The sequence below is a fragment of the Schistocerca gregaria genome, unplaced genomic scaffold (assembly GCF_023897955.1).
Source record: "Schistocerca gregaria isolate iqSchGreg1 unplaced genomic scaffold, iqSchGreg1.2 ptg000457l, whole genome shotgun sequence".
NCBI lineage: Eukaryota > Metazoa > Arthropoda > Insecta > Orthoptera > Acrididae > Schistocerca > Schistocerca gregaria.
In genome coordinates, this window is record NW_026061875.1 from 63,578 (window position 1) to 83,401 (window position 19,824).

Consider the following 19,824-nt stretch of genomic DNA (forward strand, 5'->3'; position numbering starts at 1 on the left):
AACTATGCCTATCAGTAATTAGTGACTCCAGTAGTTAGAATCTTTTATTTAGATGGCAGTATTGCCGCTCGCTGTATTACAGTAATTTGAGTAACGAAAATTTTTGTGAGGTAAGTGATTCATGAAAGGTGTGAGTTATTGTTAGTCAGGGCCATTCTTTTGTAGGGATTTTTGAAAGTCAGATTGCGTTGCGATAAAAATATTGTGTGTCAGTTTAAGCACAGTCATGTACAATTTTTCTAAGGAGACGTTTCGAGGTGGTATTGTGCATAATCTCTAAGAGAGGCAGGTCTCGCTATTTTTGTGCTGGAATAATAAACCAGCATTTATGGACACTTCCAGCAAGTGTGCTAATCGAACTCGTTGTCATTCTGAAAGCATGTGGCACACGCACGCAGAAAAGGAACGAATTCTTTTTTGTGACGGCTCTCGAAGCAAAATGGAAAATGGCTGTGTTCCGAACGAGAGACGTCATGCGTCCTGTGGTTAACTCGTCCTGCGGAAAGACTTCCGCTACGTCTGTCACCTCGCCGTGCCTGCGCCTCACGCGACGCACACTTGGCGTGTTTCCATTACGGTGACGACAGCTCACAATGCATCCCTGGGCTGCAGCCGCGTCGTGGCTGCTTTTTCTGGCAGCCAATGGCACCACGAAGCTCGACTGTTTCTGCACGCACGTCGGCGACGTCTATTACCAGGGCGGTGGTCTACGCTTACAGTATGATGGCGAAGAAAACTTATGGTTGACCTACTGTGTATATCCGAGTAAGTACTTTTTCATACAGTTTGGATTCACGCGACATTATACGCCTCGCGGCTTTGAACTACTCAGAAGCGCACTGGCTTGCGCGAACTGCTATGAAGTATTACGAAACGTTCTCTGCCGGCAGTGAGTTTATTAGGAGGAAAATACACTTCATTTTCAACCTTTAAGATCAATGGACGTTGTACAGCCTTTCGCGAGTGAGGAGATACCATGAAGAACGATCTTTAAAGGCTATCAGTTACCCATCTACATCGCTTCATTGAGTCCAAAATGTTTCCCGTTTGTCTGAGAACAGGTGGAAGTCAGAGGCTGCCAATAATGACGGATAGTTTCCACATTACGAAACCATGTTCGTGGGGACGCTTTGACGTTGTCACAATCGAGCCTTTTATGTACAGGGTGTGGACAAATGTATCCTTGAGTATAAGTGTAGATGCAAGCCAAGACTGCAGGTTGCAATCTGTGTCTGACCACGAAGAGGGCCGTGCAGTTTCCTCAATAAGTCGCCAGAGTCAGTCGTGACCAGAACAGTTTCCTGTGCCATGGTGAGTGCACCGTTCATTCGGACATGGGCATAATGTCGCAGCCCGCATGGCGGGTGCTTCAGTAACCAAGGCAGCAGAACTGTTGGGTGCTTCAAGAAGCACCGTATCGAGCATTTATACCGCATACAAGGAAAACGGAAAAAAAGGCATTCCCTAATTCCAACGCAGACGAAATTTTGGTGTTGAGTGATCGTGACGAATGGTCATTGAAAAGGACTGTGACGGAAAATAAGGAGACGACAGCTGCAAAATCAGTACACAACTGAAGATCGCACTCGCGAACCTTGTCAGCACCAAAACAGCGAGGACTGACCTTTGTCACCATAAAATATGCGCTATGGAACAATGAAAGAATTTCATTTCGTCGAATTAGACGAAAGTTTCGTTTGTTTCAAACTGCTTAGTAGCTCTGACCGAGTTCACGTTCTAAGACTGAAAGAAGACGGCGGTTTGGTGATGATTTGGACCGCCATATCATGATGCTCCACTACACCCACTGTTACCGTGCAAGGTCACATTAATGCCAAGCATTGTGTGACCACTTTGGCTGGTCAGAAGTAGTAGGGGAAAGACAGCATAAGCACAATTTGTTAGTGCAGGTTGCCTGTATCAGGGGCAAGTATACATTCAGGGGCAAAACTATTGTTCTCTTTTGACTGATAGGTACCTAGCCAACTGTTGCGCTAAGCAGTTTATGACCTCCTGGAGATAATCTGTCCTTGAACTACTGTTCAGTTAAGTGGTTTTCCATGTCACCCTTACCCCTTTCTACCCTTTCTCCTTCGACCCCCTCAGAAATCTCGAACTACTTTTGATATCAAATTAACTGTCTAATTAATTAAATTGAATGAAAAAATTGGTGGGAAATAGCTCAAATGTGCCACTTTCGGTATTCCTAAGCTGATCCAAGTTATTCGATTAGCCTCCCCCCCTACTGTATCAAATTGATGGACTAATTGCCCCCTCCCTTTTGGAAATATTGATTGGTCAATTGCCCATATATAGAATATTGTTTAAACAATTAAGACAATATGTGGAATAGTACTTATTTAAGAAATTTATGGGATACAATGTGGTGTATGGAATATAGCTTATTTAAAGAATTCTATCGCGATATGTAGAATACTCAAGCCATTGCGGCTATTTTTCATTCCAATCGCATAAGGAAACATGAAACTACACAGTCACAAACCTCTTGAACATACCTGAAAAACTGTCTCACATCTCGCCACCCACAATTGTGTCTGACGATGGCTGTTGGCTGCCTGACCGTGCAGGCCTGTGCAAGTAGCAAGGGCTAATCACCAGCATCAAAAGCACACTTCCTGTTGGTATCCTCTCCCATCTAAAATGGTCTGTAAGCATGAACCAACCTGTTACATACCACTGCACACATTACTCGCTCCTTCCAAAGCAAGTGCGTGTCTGGGGATTTATCCAGAAATACTATTGCGTTTAATGAATCCTTAATTTCCAGTCACATGATCATGATGTATGGCATATAAGGTTGACGCTGTAACTATTTCACACATACACAGATTGGTGATTTCATAAAACTAGTAGCAGGCTGACTCGAAACACACTTTAAACAAAAATAGAGAGCGAGAAAGAGTGGTAATTTGCTTTGCAGATGACTAGAACGAGCGTGGGATATTTAAAGAACTTCCATTCTGCCTTGTACTCTAAATGCCCCCACCTTCCTGGCGCTCCTCCTTTGTGGTTCACTTGACACTGAACATGAACTCCTTCAGGAGTTATTAAACCTGGTGCGGATTATCATATCTTGAAGATGGCACAAATGTTGCTTCAGAAGCTGTGCCACAGTAAATGTTTAAACGTCTATATTGACAATTTAATTAATAATTTCCTTCAAATACACACAGTAGTTTGCATGCATAAGCAATAGTGCTAGGCTTCTGACGAGAAAATTTCGTTGAATAATGCAACCGAATATTAATTGACATCACAACTGGAAGCTGTGATGTATGAAATGTTTGTTGGAATTTCAAATTTTGATGTGAGTTTATACCATCATCATTATGGAGTTCCCAATCGCTACAGGTCTGCTAAGAATATTTTATTTTGTAAAAGTACTGTAGTATTCCTAAGTTGCCTGGTTCTCTCAGCTACACCACGATGAAGAATAAGGGAAGAAAGAGTCTACCGCGTGATACGATAGTAACAACAACAAATACCACCGCAACGTGTTGAGAAACATGATCCATTCAGTGTTACATGCTTAAGATCGCTGAAGACACTCTTACAGCCCACATACTCACCTTCTGGACATCCAAACGCAGCGCGCCTGTGCTCCACCTCTACTGCTCAGAGACCAGAGAAAAATATTGCTGTGAACACGGCCCATGTCCTCTTTGAAAGCTGCTGTCACCCACAGAGAGGACCACCAGCTATGGAGGGTCCTCCCCAAGAGGACCTGAGTCGTAGGAATTCGAATGTTATCAATACTCCCAGCTCAAACACTCGCTGTATTGAATCTTCTCAGATTTCCACGGAGAATACATGCAACATGCACGTTGGCGAAAGCTACCTAACGCAAACTGGGTATTAGTTCACTGAGCCGCAAGTCAAATTGTCACAAGCCACGGCACACTGGAAGCTTTCTCGGACTCTCCAAACTGGTGTAAGAAGGGTGGGCAGGCCCCATCGTGGAACAAAGGCTTCCGCTGAGATTCTATTTTCCAACCCTCACCCGCCTGCTAGCTGCTATGCTGTCTACGTCCATCTCCAGACTCACAAGAATATTGGGAACCAGGTGCATATTCATCAGTGTAAATACAATTAAGTGTCGTTTCTGTTCCTGCAGTCTGACACCGAGCGATATAATGGAAATGTCTCCCCTTAATGTCTTTGTTCCTCGAACCAATTTCACTTTGAAATAATACTATCTATAGATGACATAATTTTCCATGTAACATCTCTCTTATACGCTTACAGGTGTTGATGTTTTGAAATTTTCCATATCAAATGTGTACCTCCTTCAAGATAGACACACAGTCATTTTCTTTGCACATGCCAGAACATTAGCCGAAGTAACTTTATATTGCAATGTATACACACTTCACACAAGCAGTGCTGTTCTCGTTTATATGTGTATAGTACACGAAAAAATTATGGTATGCACATACTCACGCCGGCTACAGTTCTCGATTGTCCTCAGTTCCAGGAAATTATTTGACATTTAAGTTTTCCAATCAGCGCTTCCGGAAGGTGCTGTATCCTGCCAAGACACTCTCAAACAAGTGTTGTAAAGCACAGGCGTCTGGCACTATGTGATAATCAATGGCGCTCGCAGGGTTGGAAACACATCACCAACAAGGGTAGGTGTACTGTAATCAACATCGCAGTAGATAATTCAAACAAAGAAAACGTGAGGATCTTCTTAGGGATACCGATGAGGGGATGTTCTGTGCATCAAATTTATTAAGCCATGTTGCCTGCCCTGTTTGTACACTAAAGCAGATCAAGTTGAACCCTCGGTTTGCTATATTGTGGACCTGTTTACGACATGCTTCTATCACCTCTTTCGTCCAGATATACTTCTCAGTTCGATGAAGTCGCCATTCGCGACGTCAAATCTCTCCCCCTTTACAACTAGACAAATGTAATTTCTTTTACATGAGTAGTAGTCTGATTACTTCCCACAAATGTCTGGTGATATGTCGGAACATAAGCCACATTATTTGTATGTGCAAGCAGCATTAACATTCCTGATTCTCACTTGTGGATGTACAAAAAAAAAAAAAAAAAAAAAAAATTGATTCGTCACACTTGCACCGGCTGGGTATCGTTTTCGTGCTGCCCTGTAGAAAAAAAAAGCCTCCCACCATCTCATGCTTGTGGATGAATAAAGAATATAATTTCATCGATTTTACCACATCCACGAAACCTTCTCATATTATTGATACTTGTGAACCTAATCAACACACAATATATTCAGACCGCCAATATTCGAGGTTTGCGGCACTGTATTCCATGCATAGACACTGTAGACCTGCCACTCAGGCGTACAAATTTCCCCAGACTAAGAAATCATTGCAAGTGGAATATAAACCAAAGCACAGCCATTCAGAGCTAATTTTCAGAGGCTGAGGAAACGGTAGCAGATACCGGAAAATTGTTATGTATGGAGTTTACGCACATTTTAATTTCGTATGCGAAGCACCGTACCTGTTTAATATTTGGAGCGGGAGGAGGATCACCTCGAGACGGATCTGAGTAGTGGGACAACCTATGTATCACCCCACCCTCTATTGTTGCCAAATTTATTCAAAATGGCGGCGATGACGTCAACCAAGAGGCGGCATGTAGACTTGGCAACATCGCATGACATCATCCAAGATGGCGGCTTTTGGCGGGAGAATAGTCCAATTGTGCTACATCCACTAACCTAAGACTCCAGAAGAAAAAATGGCGGGAAGTTTGAATTCCAACAGAATAATGCCTGAAAATACCATACTCATCTTTTTATTATTAATGATTATCATTCATTATCATTCATTAACATTCATTATTATTTATTATTATTTATTATCTATTATTTTTTATTTTTATTACTGACCTGCCTCCACTAGACAATTCCCTCCAAAATAAAAATCCAACACGATAATGGCTGCAAAACCTTACTTTTATGAAACTTCGTGGAAGATTAAAACTGTGTGCCATACCAAGACTTGAACTCGGGACCTTTGCCTTTCACGGGCAAGTACTCTACCAACTGAGCTACCCAAGCACTTTTATTTATTATTATTCATCATCATTTGCCGGCCGCGGTGGTCGTGCGGCTCTAGCGCTGCAGTCCGGAACTGCGGGACTGCTACGGTCGCAGGTTCGAATCCTGCCTCGGGCATGGTTGTGTGTGATGTTCTTAGGTTAGTTAGGTTTAAGTAGTTCTAAGTTCTAGGGGACTGATGACCGAAGATGTTAAGTCCCATAGTGCTCAGAGCCATTTGAACCATTTGAAACATTCATCATCATTTATTAACATTCATTATCATTTATTATTATAGGCCTACGTCCACTAGAAAATTGCGCCAAATTCAAATTCCAACACAATAATATCTCGAAAACTGTACTTCTGTTTATTATTATCATTTATTATCTATTCAAGATGTCCGATTTTCTCGCTGAGAAAGCCATTTTCCTTACATCCATAACAAAAATATATCATAAGTTCAAATCCCAACACCGTAATTGATCATACGTACGATCTTTCTCCCTCACTTACCTTTTTCCACTGGTAGCCTATCATAATCGCGTCAAATAATAAACTGCACTTATACTAACGTAATTCACGTCCTTAGATTTTGCAGGGGGGAAGGGACTGAAGACTTCATTTCAAGCAGTACGGTCATCACTTGTTCTCCAGCACAGCCAGCACACACATCTTTGATATTGCAGTGCAGTCACCACGACGTCCGCGCTCCAACTGAATTAGTTCAAATCCCCGCGGAGACACTGCCTACGCCTGTCACGTGTGGCGGCCGGCCACTAGCATGGGGGGCGATCGCTCCCACGTCGTAAACATGTTTTCGCTGGACACGCTGGAACTTGTCGAGTTGACGTCAGAGCGGCCTCTTGTCCGCTCACCACGTGTATTCGTGGCCTCCGCACGTTTCCCGCCAAAATTGTCTGCTCCGGAGCTGAATCACACAACGGTCGACCGTTCGCTGCCACACTTTTGGCGCCACGTTCAAACCTGTCGATGCCGACCGCTCACCATGCACCACGTGTCCCTGTGCGAGTGAGAACGCAGTGCTACACTTTTGGCGGCAAAGTTTGCTCGACAGTGGAATGCGCCATGACTACATAACAGCACGTTTGGTCCGCACTAGAACGCCCGCGCGCGTGTAATAACTGTACAATCACTGCGCCGCCGCCCCGCTTACACCACACACCCTCTATACACGGGACGGACATAGCCTTCTGTAAATACCTGGAAAATGACTCTTTATTTCAGACATGACGGTCATGCAGGTGTGTCCCAACTGACTTCTCCATGCTCACACAGTGAAACTCCAGAGCGCAGGTGACGTACGCGCGGCCGGCTGAGCCCGCTCCATCGGCAGCTCCCTGGCCGGCTGACGTCAGGCGACCAGCGGTGCCCGCACGGCCCCACGGCCAGCGCGCCAGGTAGGCGGCGAGCGGCGCCTAAGGGTCCCACCACAAACCGCCAGCCGCACTAGCCTCGGAGTCCGACTACGTAAACACCTTTCCGCATCCGCGAGCACAACGCTGCACAGGATGGAACCTGTCGACCGCGTCCCGGACAAAGGATACGTTTGGCACCAGAGTTTGACCGACAGTGGAATCCACCATGGCCGTATAACAGCGCGTTTGCTCGTCGCGAGAACGCTCGCTAAATCATTCGCACCACCCCGCTATATTAAATAATTCAATTTACAATTTCATATACGTATGCAAACGTGTTCACCTCCCTAATTTCAACTACTTTTCGAGGACAAGACCGCCGCCACCTCCTCCTCCTCCTCCTAGGAACCAGAGCCAAGTTTGAAATCTGCCAGTAAACAAAGCTCACTTGCGCTTCCGCCACCAACCTAAGAAAATTGTTTCAAACTAAGCCACCAGCACTCAACCTCTTCTTACACGTTTCTGGTAAACGGACTCACCCTGCACTAGGTCCACGGACCGAGGAACGAATTTACTTTATTTAGGAATGGAGTATATGTATCACACCGTGTATCACACCGACATGTCCCAAATCATACAGACCTGCAAAGCACTCCTACATAATTCATTTATCATGCTCTAGACACACGCTTGCTAATTGTAAACAGTTAAAAATAACTCATAACACATCCTACAGACATGCCAACCACTCGTAAATAAAGCAAAACATTTACCTCCAAATAGCCAAACAACTGCTAAATTTCGGAAATAATTTCAGTGCATAGGCTGATGGACGAAAGAATGAGTGTACTTTATTTATTTGCGACATATCTTCTTGAATCTTTTACTTCTAATAGGTTTCGATATGTAAGGCTGACATAAGGCAGTTCCTGAACTCCAGTAGTGCAGTACACTCGGCAACACAACCACACCCAACACGATATTCATTCCAATCCAGACCTGTAACTCCTCTACAGATAAATTTGTGAAGTTATTTGTCTACTCACTCACATTGTGACCAGATTGCCGTTATTGCGCAAAAGCAGCTCAGACTACGCTGTACTGCTCGGGGAAGTAAGGAAGGGCTGCTCTCTATTTATTTGGAGCCCTTTTATTTGGTCGTGGAGTATATTTGTCACAAAACACCCGCACTGATGCGACTGTGGTCATCTGACACAGGCCGCAAACACGTAAACAGCTCCTGATTTCACCACACAATAGCAAACAGCTCTTAAATAATGCAGTACACAGTATCAGCAGACAAGCTCTGTACTCTTAAACTCTCCAAATAAAGCACCGCACAGTGCACAGACATGCTCGCAAAATAGTGCAACAGACACGCCCAAACACCACCAGCTGCCAAACCGACCCAAAGCCTCCCCCAAACATGGCCTCAGCACAGTCGCATTCGCACCTGTCACCAGAGAAATTGATATCGCCAATGCGCCTTAGATTACGCTCCAAGGCAGGCTGCGCGCGCGTGCGGTCGGCGGGGAAGTGGATTGCAGAGTCTCCGGCCAAGTGCAGCTTCCGGGCGCTCGTGACAGCCGACACATTTCAACGCTGCATTGTTCTTCTCATGTATACCGCCGGCGTCTCTGGTCTGGACCTGCCTTCACGTCTGTGGGCAGAATAGCTCATCGCTCGTTGACCGGGAAAACATTTACTACTCGCATGCAACCGAGATGGTGGCGGAAAACCAATCACTCTGATCTGCGCTGCACGCGCGTGTAATCATTGAGAACACTCAATTTTTTTTCGTATAACTTATTTAACCATACAGTACATCTATGACGCTATCACAAAACACCAACCCCAGATGTTCCCTGGGCCATGTTGCACAGCCCACAGACACGCACCCAATCATAATTTCAGTACACACTATAGCAAACTGCTACTAAATAATACATCACACAGATGTATAGATACGCTCAGTACTCGTAAACTGTCCTAATAACGCATAGCAGAGCGTGCAGATCCGCTCGCAAAATAACTGAGCAGACGTGCGCAGGTACCCCCACTGTGCGCCCTGCCCACAGGATCGTCAAGTCTGCTTTCAGACCTCGCATAGCCCCTGCGCGGTCAACGCGCTCGTCAGCGCTCAAAGCACACTCATACGTCCGTCCAGGACCGCGATCCCGAGCCGCCACCACCGAACGCGGCTGAAAGTCAACTTTATATCATCGTAGCATAATTCCAAAGCGCAGCCTCCATACGCTAGACACATCATAGCAGCACCTATCTTTACCTCCTATGACTGTAGCACACTGCGCATTGCTCCTCACACGACATGACACGGCCCTTTAACTAAACATAACTACACATCCCTGCTCTAACCTCGTCGCGTGACCAGCCATCTAAAAACCTTCTCAATATTACTCTTACTTTGCAACATTTTTTTGTAAGATGTAATTTACACCACCCACCGCACCTAACCTCACACCCGTCCCACCATCAACATCGTAAACGACCTCAACAATATCTCGACACTCACATATACCCCACAAATGATGCCCATCAATCAATTTACCATTCTCATACCCTCTTTTCGAATTACAAACGCAGCCTCTATCTAAACACCAACCAACTCATCTTTCTCGCACTTTCAACAGTAAAATTAATTTTACACACACCCAGAAATACCAAACGCAATTAAAGACTCAAACTTTTATACAGAGCATCAAGCACATACGACACTCGCACCAATATTCAAAGCCTGGTCCACATTTACCACCTCCAATTAAATATTATTACTATTGCCGCAACATTCTACCAGCGCTCGATTTGTACCTATTTTTCCGCTCTTAACTGTTGTCACTAGTGGTCGAATATCACTATCTATAGATTGCATAAATTTCCACATAAAAAAAATCTCGCCCCGCCGTTCAGAGACTCCTGTATCCGAACACATAGCGTCATTCAACTATCACTTACTCTTATCTAATAACGCATCCATCGGGTCTGGGGGCAAGGTCATTCCTTTCTTTCTTTGTTTCCCTCTTTCAGCAGCAGACAGCTATTTTTTTTTTTTTTTTACAGTGGCCGCTAAACTGTGCCATCAACTTAACATCACCATTCACGAAACATCTTCAAATACGTAACCACACTTACTCAATTACACAGCAGTCTCGCTGAGGACATGACCTTCAATATTACAGTTCTTAATCCAATAACCACCGAAACAAGTACTAAATGCTCAAAGTAATCCCATAGCGCCTTACAAAGCCAGTGGCCGAGCGCCGCCGGAGGCATGTCAAAGCCACATAGCTGTCCATCTATACAGCCGTTCACTCATCCCCAGGACCAGAATGCTGAAATGGCCTCTCCCTACATCTGCTCTCCAGCTATTGTCTGACGACATACAGTGCACAAATGGATTCCTGAATAGAGCAGATCTCTATCTCCCCATTGCATCCCCAACAGTACATGTAAACAGTGTCTCCCCCAGCTAGCGAATCCGATGTCATTCACCCTTCGCTGATGATTTCCACTCACATAAATACAGAACCCTATTCGCTCCTGCCAAAACTCAATAATAAAAAAGCATTCTCCCTTTCTAAGCTTAGATGAGTATGCATTTATCTTCGCCCATCTGATCTCTGAGATTTAAGTCAGAGAAAGACTACACGAGCCGAGTAGTGCGAAAAACAGCAGAACGTTTATCAAATAGTTATCTACCGAAGGAAGTTATCAAGAGACTAAAACCAAACAGTTCTGTTCCATCGCGGGTATATGGTCTACCTAAGATCCACAAGGAAAATGTGCCATTACGGCGAATTGTGAGTAACATTGGAGCAGCCACCTATGACCTAACAATATTCTTGGCATCTTTGCTCAAACCACTGACAGGCGAGTGTGCACATCACATAAAGAATTCTGGTGATTTTATCAGTCGACTTAAGTCACTACAACTGCAAAGTAGTGACTCATTGGTCAGTCTTGATGTGGTTTCACTGTTCACAAAGGTGGCTCTAGTGGACTCACTACAACTCACTGGCAATATGTTTGGTGCAGACATTACAGCGTTGTTTGAGCACACTCTCTCCTCTACATATTTTATATTTAACAACGAATTTTTCGAACAACCTGTTGGTGTCGCTATGGGGAGTCCTTTGTCTCTCCTTGTGGCCAATCTTTTTATGGAGGATTTTGAGGAGAGAGCACTCGACTCTGCCACTTTTAAACTTTTAAACCGACAGTATTTTGGCGTTACGTTGACGACATTTTTATAGTGTGTCCTAATGGTCTGGACCGTCTGCAAGAATTTTTACGTCACATGTTCTCCATACATGAAAACAAAGTTTACCATGTAGATAGAGAAAGATGGTTGTCTGCCATTTTTAGACGTCTTCGTGTGATGGAACACTTGGTCACTCAGTATAGACAAACTCCACTCATACAGACCTGTATCTACAACCTACTAGTTGCCACAATCCAGCACAAACAATAGGCGTTCTCAAAACGTTGGTCCACCGCGCCCATACTATATCTGACGCCGACAGTCTTCAAGCGGAACTGGAACACCTGCAAAAAGTATTTTTGAAGAATGGCTTTTGACCTAGGCAAGTGAACAGAGTGATGAAGACCTACAAGGAAGAGGAAGAGGTCTTCAGGTCGACTGTTTATCTACCATTTATTGGGAATATTTCTTCACAGATAGGCAGAATATTGAGAAAGTATCAAGTGAGAGTCATCTTTCGTCCTCCTTCCAAAATTTCATCACTGGTGGGATCCTTTAAAGACGACCTGGGCCTGCGTAAACCAGGTGTTTACAAAATTCCGTGTGAATGCGGCAAATCATATACAGGGCAAACGACACGAACTGTGCTGGAACGCATTGTGGAACACCAACGGCATACTCGCCTTCTCCAACCCACCAAGTCCACAATCGCCGAACATTGTATTTCCACAGAGCATTCCATGAATTACAACCACACAAAAATTTTGGTCCATACATCAAACTTCTGGAGCTCGATTATCAATGAATCTGTGGAAATAAGATTGTCTGACAACGAGACTCTCATCAATCGAGACACCGGTTATCAGCTGAACTCTGCTTGGAATCCTGTTGTAGAGAAACTTCGTAGTTGACGTAGTTATCTGCATAAAGATGGAAATCGACCTGACACCGATACGCCAGGCCTTCACAGTGGAGGGCGCGAGGCGCGGCGCACGGAGCCGTTATGAACGCGTATGCGCAGTGTCACCTCAGAAGGCTTTAAATAGCGGAGCTCAGCGCGTACTCGCCAGTACTACTACAGTGGCAGTCACCTGAGAGTAGATTAGATTAGATTAATACTTGTCCCACAGATCATGAATACGACACTTCGTAATGATGTGGAATGTGTCGGGTTAATGAAAGATGTCTGTACAAGATATTACATTACACAAAATATTGCATGACACTAATGTTTAAGTTATTGTGTTTTTTTCCCTTAATTTATATCTAAAAATTCAGCCAATGAGTAGAAGGAGTTGTCATCTAGAAATTCTTTTAATTTATTTTTAAATGTTGGTTCACTATTTGTCAGGCTTTTGATGCTGTTTGGTAGGTGACCAAAGACTTTTGTGGCAGCATAATTTACCCCTTTCTGTGCCAAAGTCAGATTTAACCCTGCATAGTGAAGATCATCCTTTCTCCCAGTGTTATAGCTATGCACACTGCTATTACTTTTGAACTGGGCTGGATTATTAACAACAAATTTCATAAGTGAATATATATACTGTGAGGTTACTGTGAGGATCCCTAGATCCTTAAATAGATGTCTGCAGGATGACTGTGGGTGAGCTCCAGCAATTATTCTGATTACACGTTTTTGAGCAATGAATACTTTTCTACTCAACTATGAATTACCCTAGAATATGATACCATACGAAAGCAGTGAATGAAAGTAGGCATAGTAACCTAATTTACTGAGATTCTTATCACCAAAATTTGCAATAACCCTAATAGCATACGTAGCTGAACTCAGACGTTTCAGCAGACCATCAATGTGTTGCTTCCAGTTTAACCTCTCATCAATGGACACACCTAAAAATTTTGAAAATTCTACCTTAGCTACAGCCTTCTGTTCAAAGTCTGTATTTATCACTGGAGTTCTCATTTACTGTACGGAACTGTATATACAGTGTTTTATCAAAATTTAAAGAGTGTCCGTTTGCTGAGAACCACTTAATAATTTTGTGAAAAACATCATTTACAATTACATCACATAGTTCTTGGTTTTTGGATGTTATTACTATACTTGTATCATCAGCAAAAAGAACTAACTTTGCATCTTCATCAATATGGAATGGTAAGTCATTAATGTATATCAAGAACAGTAAAGGACCTAAGACAGAACCCTGTAGGACCCCGTACTTGGTAGCCCCCCATTTTGAGGAATCAGCTGTTGTATTAACATTACATGAACCACTTATTTCAATTTTCTGCATTCTTCCAGTTAAGTATTAATTAAACCATTTGTGCACAGCCCCCTCAAACCATAATGATTTAGCTTATCTAAAAGAATTCCATGATTTACACAGTCAAAGGCCTTTGAGAGATCACAAAAAATACCAGTGGGTGATGTCTGGTTATTCAGAGCATTTAATGTTTGATCAGTGAAAGCGTACATAGCATTTTCTGTTGAAAAGCCTTTCTGAAAACCAAACTGACATTTTGTTGGTACTTTATTTTTACAAATATGGGATTCTACTCTTGAATACATAGCTCTATCAAGAATTTTTGAGAAAATAGTCAGAAGAGAGATTGGGCGATAGTTGTTGACATCCGACGTATCCCCCTTTTTTATGCAATGGTTTTACAATGGCATATTTCAGTCTATCAGGGAAAACACCCTGCTCCAAAGAGCTATTACATATGTGGCTGAGAATCCTACTTATTTGTGGGGAACAAGCTTTAAGTATCTTGCTGCAAATGCCATCAATTCTGTAAGAGCTTTTACTTTTCAGTGAGTTTATTATTTTACTCATTTCAGAGGGAGAGGTTGGTGGAAATACAGTTGATTCAAACTGCACAGGTATGGCCTCTTCTATTAGAAGCCTTGCCTCTTCTAGGGAAGATCTAGATCCTATTTTCTCCACAACATTTAAAAAATGATTATTGAAAATATTTCCAATTTCAGATTGTTTGTTAGTACACTTGTCATTCAGTTTTATGGCACTAAAGTCTTCCTGTGCTCTTGGTTGCCCTGTTTCCCTTTCAATAATATTCCAAATTGCTTTAATTTTATTATCAGAGTTACTGATCTCAGACATGATACAAATGCTTGTGGACTTTTTAATAAATTTTCTTAGTACCACACAATAGTTTTTATAAACTGAACAATTTGGTGGTCAGTACTCCCTCTTGCTGTTAAATACAGTTCTCTTTTACGGTTGCAAGATATTCCTATTCCTTTATTCAGCCCAGGTCTTTTATATGTTTTCTTGAAATTATGTTTCACTATTTTCTTGGGAAAACAATTTTCAAATACCCTTAAAAATGTATCGTGAAATAAGTTATATTTCAAGTTTGCATCGGGTTCCATGTACACTTCATCCCAGTCTAGCTACTTTAGGCTTTCCCTAAAGTTTGCAGTATTTATATTGTTAATTGAACGCACTGCTTTGAAATTCTGATTTGATATACTGCATGGAGCTATGTCATGTACTGTAACTAGCTGTGCACCATGATCTGAAAGACCATTCTCAACAGGATAAGCATTTATGTCCTTAAACTTATCTTGGTCTATAAAAACGTTATCTGTTCTTTGTTATCTGAGTAGGAAAATCAATTACGGAGCTCAAATTGAAAGAACTGAGTAATACTACAAGGTCATTCTTCCTATTACACTATTTCAGGGAATCAACCTTGAAATCCCCACAAATGATGATTTGGTTCCCCCTGTCTGACAGATAGCACAACAAAGCATCCAAGTTTTCTAGAAATAGCTGAAAATTCCCTGAGGGGGACCTATACACTGTTAAAATTATGAAAGTGCCATCATTTAGTTTTAGTTCAGTGGCACATGCTTCCATATGTTGCTCTACACGCTGTGGAAGCTTTGGACATATTTGGCAACTCCTCCTCTCATCATATTATCTCTACTTACATGTGCAGCTAATTTGTACCCATTGATGCTAACCTTTTGCATATCAGTGACAATGTGATGCTCAGACAGGCATAGTACATCTATTACATTCTCGGTTTCTATATCTTCTAAACAAAGCAGAAGCTCATCAATTTTATTCTTCAATCCCCCAATATTTTGATGAAATATACTAACATTATTTTTCATTTTACTTCTGTGAGTATCTTGAACTTTTTTAACATCTTTAGTACTTGCCTGGTTGAGTTTCCCACTGGACACTGACCTTACATTAAAAAAGATTTTCCACCATGAGATGTAGTTCCTCCCCCCTTTAAATTTCCTGCTATCAGCCCAGCCAGTTTACCCTTCCCTTTCCTGTTGAGGTGTAGGCCATGTCTAGTATAGTCCCACCTACAGAGTGAGTCAACAGGAACCACACCAATGTGTGACCCTGCACCAGATCCAAGTAGCCGTTCCAAGTCCAAATTAACTCTCCTGACAGAAGAGCACAAATGAGGTCGGTCGTGGCGCTCCAGAACCGACACAAACCCAACACTGGTATGACTCGATGCCGATGCAATATTTGCCAGGTCACGCTCTATGCTGTACCCCAGATCTCTGTCAATACTGTTTCCCGGCCCACCCACAATAACCACGGTATCTTCCTTAGTAAAGCCTCTACATAGTGAACCTAAATCCTCTGTGACCTGCCCCAGTCCAGCACTGGGTTTGAAAAAACTTGTGACCTGGTATTCTTACCCTAATTCATCCTGCAGAAGTTGGCCCACACCCCTAACATGCGAAATACCTAGCAACAAGACTTTCATTCTCTTTGCAGACATCCCTACCTTCTTATTCAATTTGCTGCTGAAAGCTTGTTGAGCCCTGTCTTCAGTGAGATGCTCATCAGTCTCTGACTGAGGCAACAGGTCAAACCTATTTTGTACATTAATAACAAAGCTGTCAGAAGAATTTCTTGGCCTGTTCCTCATGCCTGTTGCCACTTCCCACCCCTGTTTACCCTTCTCCCCCCTTGACCTGCCCAGTTCTCGCCTAGCCTCATCTAACTCAGCCTGAAGGGCAGCAATTTTCCCCTCCTGTTCCACAATCTTTCTATCTCTATCTGAAGATGGCCACAAGACTCTGCGCCGAAATATCGTGGCAGAACGTTACTGATATCCGGCAGTTCTCCCGTATTTTTATGGAACAAGACATATCTATTACCTCCTGCAACCTGTCTATAAACAGAACGATCTCCGTTACTACAACAGGACCTTGTTTTGATCATTCGCCGGAAATGCGCGCAATGTTGTACGCCTCAAACTAGGTACTAGTACGACAGATCCTTAACACCCTATCATCTTTATCCTCTACCATCAAACAGTGAAAAAGTCACGAAGGCACCAATGCGATCCACCTTCAGCGCGAATTCCTAAGAGCTCACCAAATTCAACACCTCAAACTGCAAATGCCTATATGAACAAGATCATATTAAATATATACACACATGCTGCAGAGACCCCTCTAAAGTCTGATCACCCATACTATAAGCGAATGAGAAGCTGTCTCTGGCCCTTGTTCAGTGTTTTCTAACACGCTTTTGCACACTGCCGAGCATTTCGTCTTTCTGCCGCGACTTCAAAGTCATTGTCTGATTCTAAACAGACATTAACACGGACTGATGCACGGTCTCTAACAGGAATCTATACCTTGCACCTTATAGATCATATTTTTTAGTCGATAGCATAACATTCAATGAATTTAAATAAAGGACACCCACAACACAAGGAAAATAGAAGAGCGTGCTGGCGTTGTAGCCACTATCCTCAAAAGTGATTGACCACCTTTACATTTGAACTCATATGTGGCAGTGACCGAATAGTTTGTAACTCTTTATTCAATTTCTAGTGATTGGTCCTGGGAGCCGTCCACGAGGCGTGCATGTACAAAGAGATACAGAAAACAGAGCAAGCGCTCTCTCAGTGTGGGTTATTGCCATATAGTCTCCGAATGTGGAGGTGACTGGAAATGCCTTGGTTACATTTAGAGACAATTTTAGAACACAGAACGATAACTTATGTTGCGGTCGCATGGATGGGTCTGACATAAAATCGAAAGAAATGCGAAAACTGATAAGCGCATAGATATAAACTAACCTAATATACACCGAAATACAGTGAAAATGAGAACGTACTTGCTTATCTTCTGGTTTGCGGGGAGGAATTTGTACATGGAGTCAAGTATGCAGCAATAAGCGGAATGCAGGAAAACGATGACTTCGAAGCGAGTCGAATAAGAAAGGCAGTCAATTTTTCTCATATTATGGTGTATGTCTACTGAGGTAGCAGTGATACACGCGAGTTGAATACTGTATTTGGTGCTTTTCAGGAGGACAGAGAATCATTCACGTCTAAACTTACATCTGTGTTAAATGATAACAGAGGCTGTATGGGATGATCGATTGAGACAGAGCTGCAACTAGGTACGATTCAAACGTTGACTAATTTATTCTAGAGAAGGACAAGTTGCTGAAGGTAGATTTTTTTCCCAATATTCTTTAGATCACGTAACTAATGAGGAGGTATTGAATAGGATTGGGGAGAAGAGAAGTTTGTGGCACAACTTGACTAGAAGAAGGGATCGGTTGGTAGGACATGTTTTGAGGCATCAAGGGATCACAAATTTAGCGTTGGAGGGCAGCGTGGAGGGTAAAAATCGTAGAGGGAGACCGAGAGATGAGTACACTAAACAGATTCAAAAGGATGTAGGTTGCAGTAGGTATTGGGAGATGAAGCAGCTTGCACAGGATAGAGTAGCATGGAGAGCTGCATCAAACCAGTCCCAGGACTGAAGACAACAACAACAACATTCTTTTTGGATGCTTTAGTCACGTGATATAGCCAGTGCTCTAGTCATATGGGACTACGTAATCGGTATGTGGTTTAAAGTGCTGTCTACTTGCGATCGTTAACGGTGAACCAGTCGGTCATCAGAGGACTTCCATCTCATGTGTAAAGAAGGTTGACACATTCCTCTAAATGCACTTTGATTTACGCGATCCCCACCCTGTCGCATGCTTGGTGTAAAATCGAGACTTCAGCGTCCTAACTAAGTTAGCTGTGGGTATTTGTGAGGGGCTGTAGTCATTGTGTACACACTTACCCGACAGACGGGTGTTTACAGAGTCGGTGACGGGATGACTTTTAATTTTCACATGTTGGACGCTGCTGTTATACGTATCTGTTTGCTTGTAGGATGTACCGGCTGCTAATAACTATCATTTTGTATATAGACCTGATGGAGTAATAGTATTATTTCTGACTCGTGATCTCGTGTGATCATTGGGCACTAGACGTGTCTGCAGAGCTATATTGGGCTCGTATCATAGAAAGGAGTAGTTTTACGATTGGGGTAGAGATAGCTCAGCGTAAGGTGACCGGGTAGAAGGATATATGTCTGACAGGATGGAAAAGTAAGGGACCCAAGGTTATTGCCCGTTTTTAAGTGTTGAACGTTCTAGTCTTAGGAGTGTGTTTGTATGTTTATTCTCTCTCTCTCTCTCTCTCTCTCTCTCTCTCTCTCTCTCTCTCTCCCTCCTACCGGAACCTTCGATGCACTGATCATGTACTCTAGAACAATACTTTACACATGATAGATTGGATGATTTGCTTCAAAATCTATCGAACTACGTTGTGCATAAATATCGCTCTGGTCTTGTTCTTCTTAACTGTATGCTATTAAATTAAAACACTTTGAGATCTGTTACTATAGATCGATACGGTGTGCTAAGCTCCGAGACTTGGTTACATTTCGAGAAATGTGGTGCACTTGGATGGATTAGGACTAGGAAACCTCTATTCAGTCAAGAGAGGTGGAGTGTAGCTGTATTCGTCTGCTCGGTTGAGGAATAATTGGGTAGCAATGTTGCGGGGTAAGTAGGTCAATACCGAGGTGAGGATGGCCTTTTAACGGAAGAGGACTAGATAGCTCTGTGACCGCCATACGCAGAGAGATTGATCGAGTACTATGCGCGAGGACTTAGAAATATGTATAGTGTTGTCTGGTATAATTTGATCGTTTTTATGCGTTCGAGAATTAAGTGTGAATGGATGTCCTGAACAGTCATCTATAAATGGTCGCAATAGTACTTGCAAAGTAGAGGATGTATGGTTTAGCTATGATACTGAAATTAAGAAAACAAGCTGTCACATGTTTGGCCAGTGTTGGACTTATTGTAAAATTTTTGCGACATCAGCTGTGATGGATAATATTCCAGTAGATAGGTGGTGTC

At 42.8% G+C, this 19,824-nt stretch overlaps 1 protein-coding gene across 2 annotated transcripts in view; it reads left to right on the forward strand.

Annotated features, from left to right (window-relative positions):
- The first annotated feature begins 583 nt into the window (after window positions 1-583).
- Window positions 584-19,824, forward strand: part of LOC126312905 (uncharacterized) — a 216,784-nt gene continuing 197,543 nt past the window's right edge. For both annotated transcript variants that reach the window (XM_049992247.1, XM_049992248.1), the window contains exon 1: window positions 584-765. In XM_049992247.1, the coding sequence (XP_049848204.1) occupies window positions 594-765 (172 nt within the window). In that variant the 5' untranslated portion in view covers window positions 584-593. The remainder of the gene's footprint in view (window positions 766-19,824) is intronic.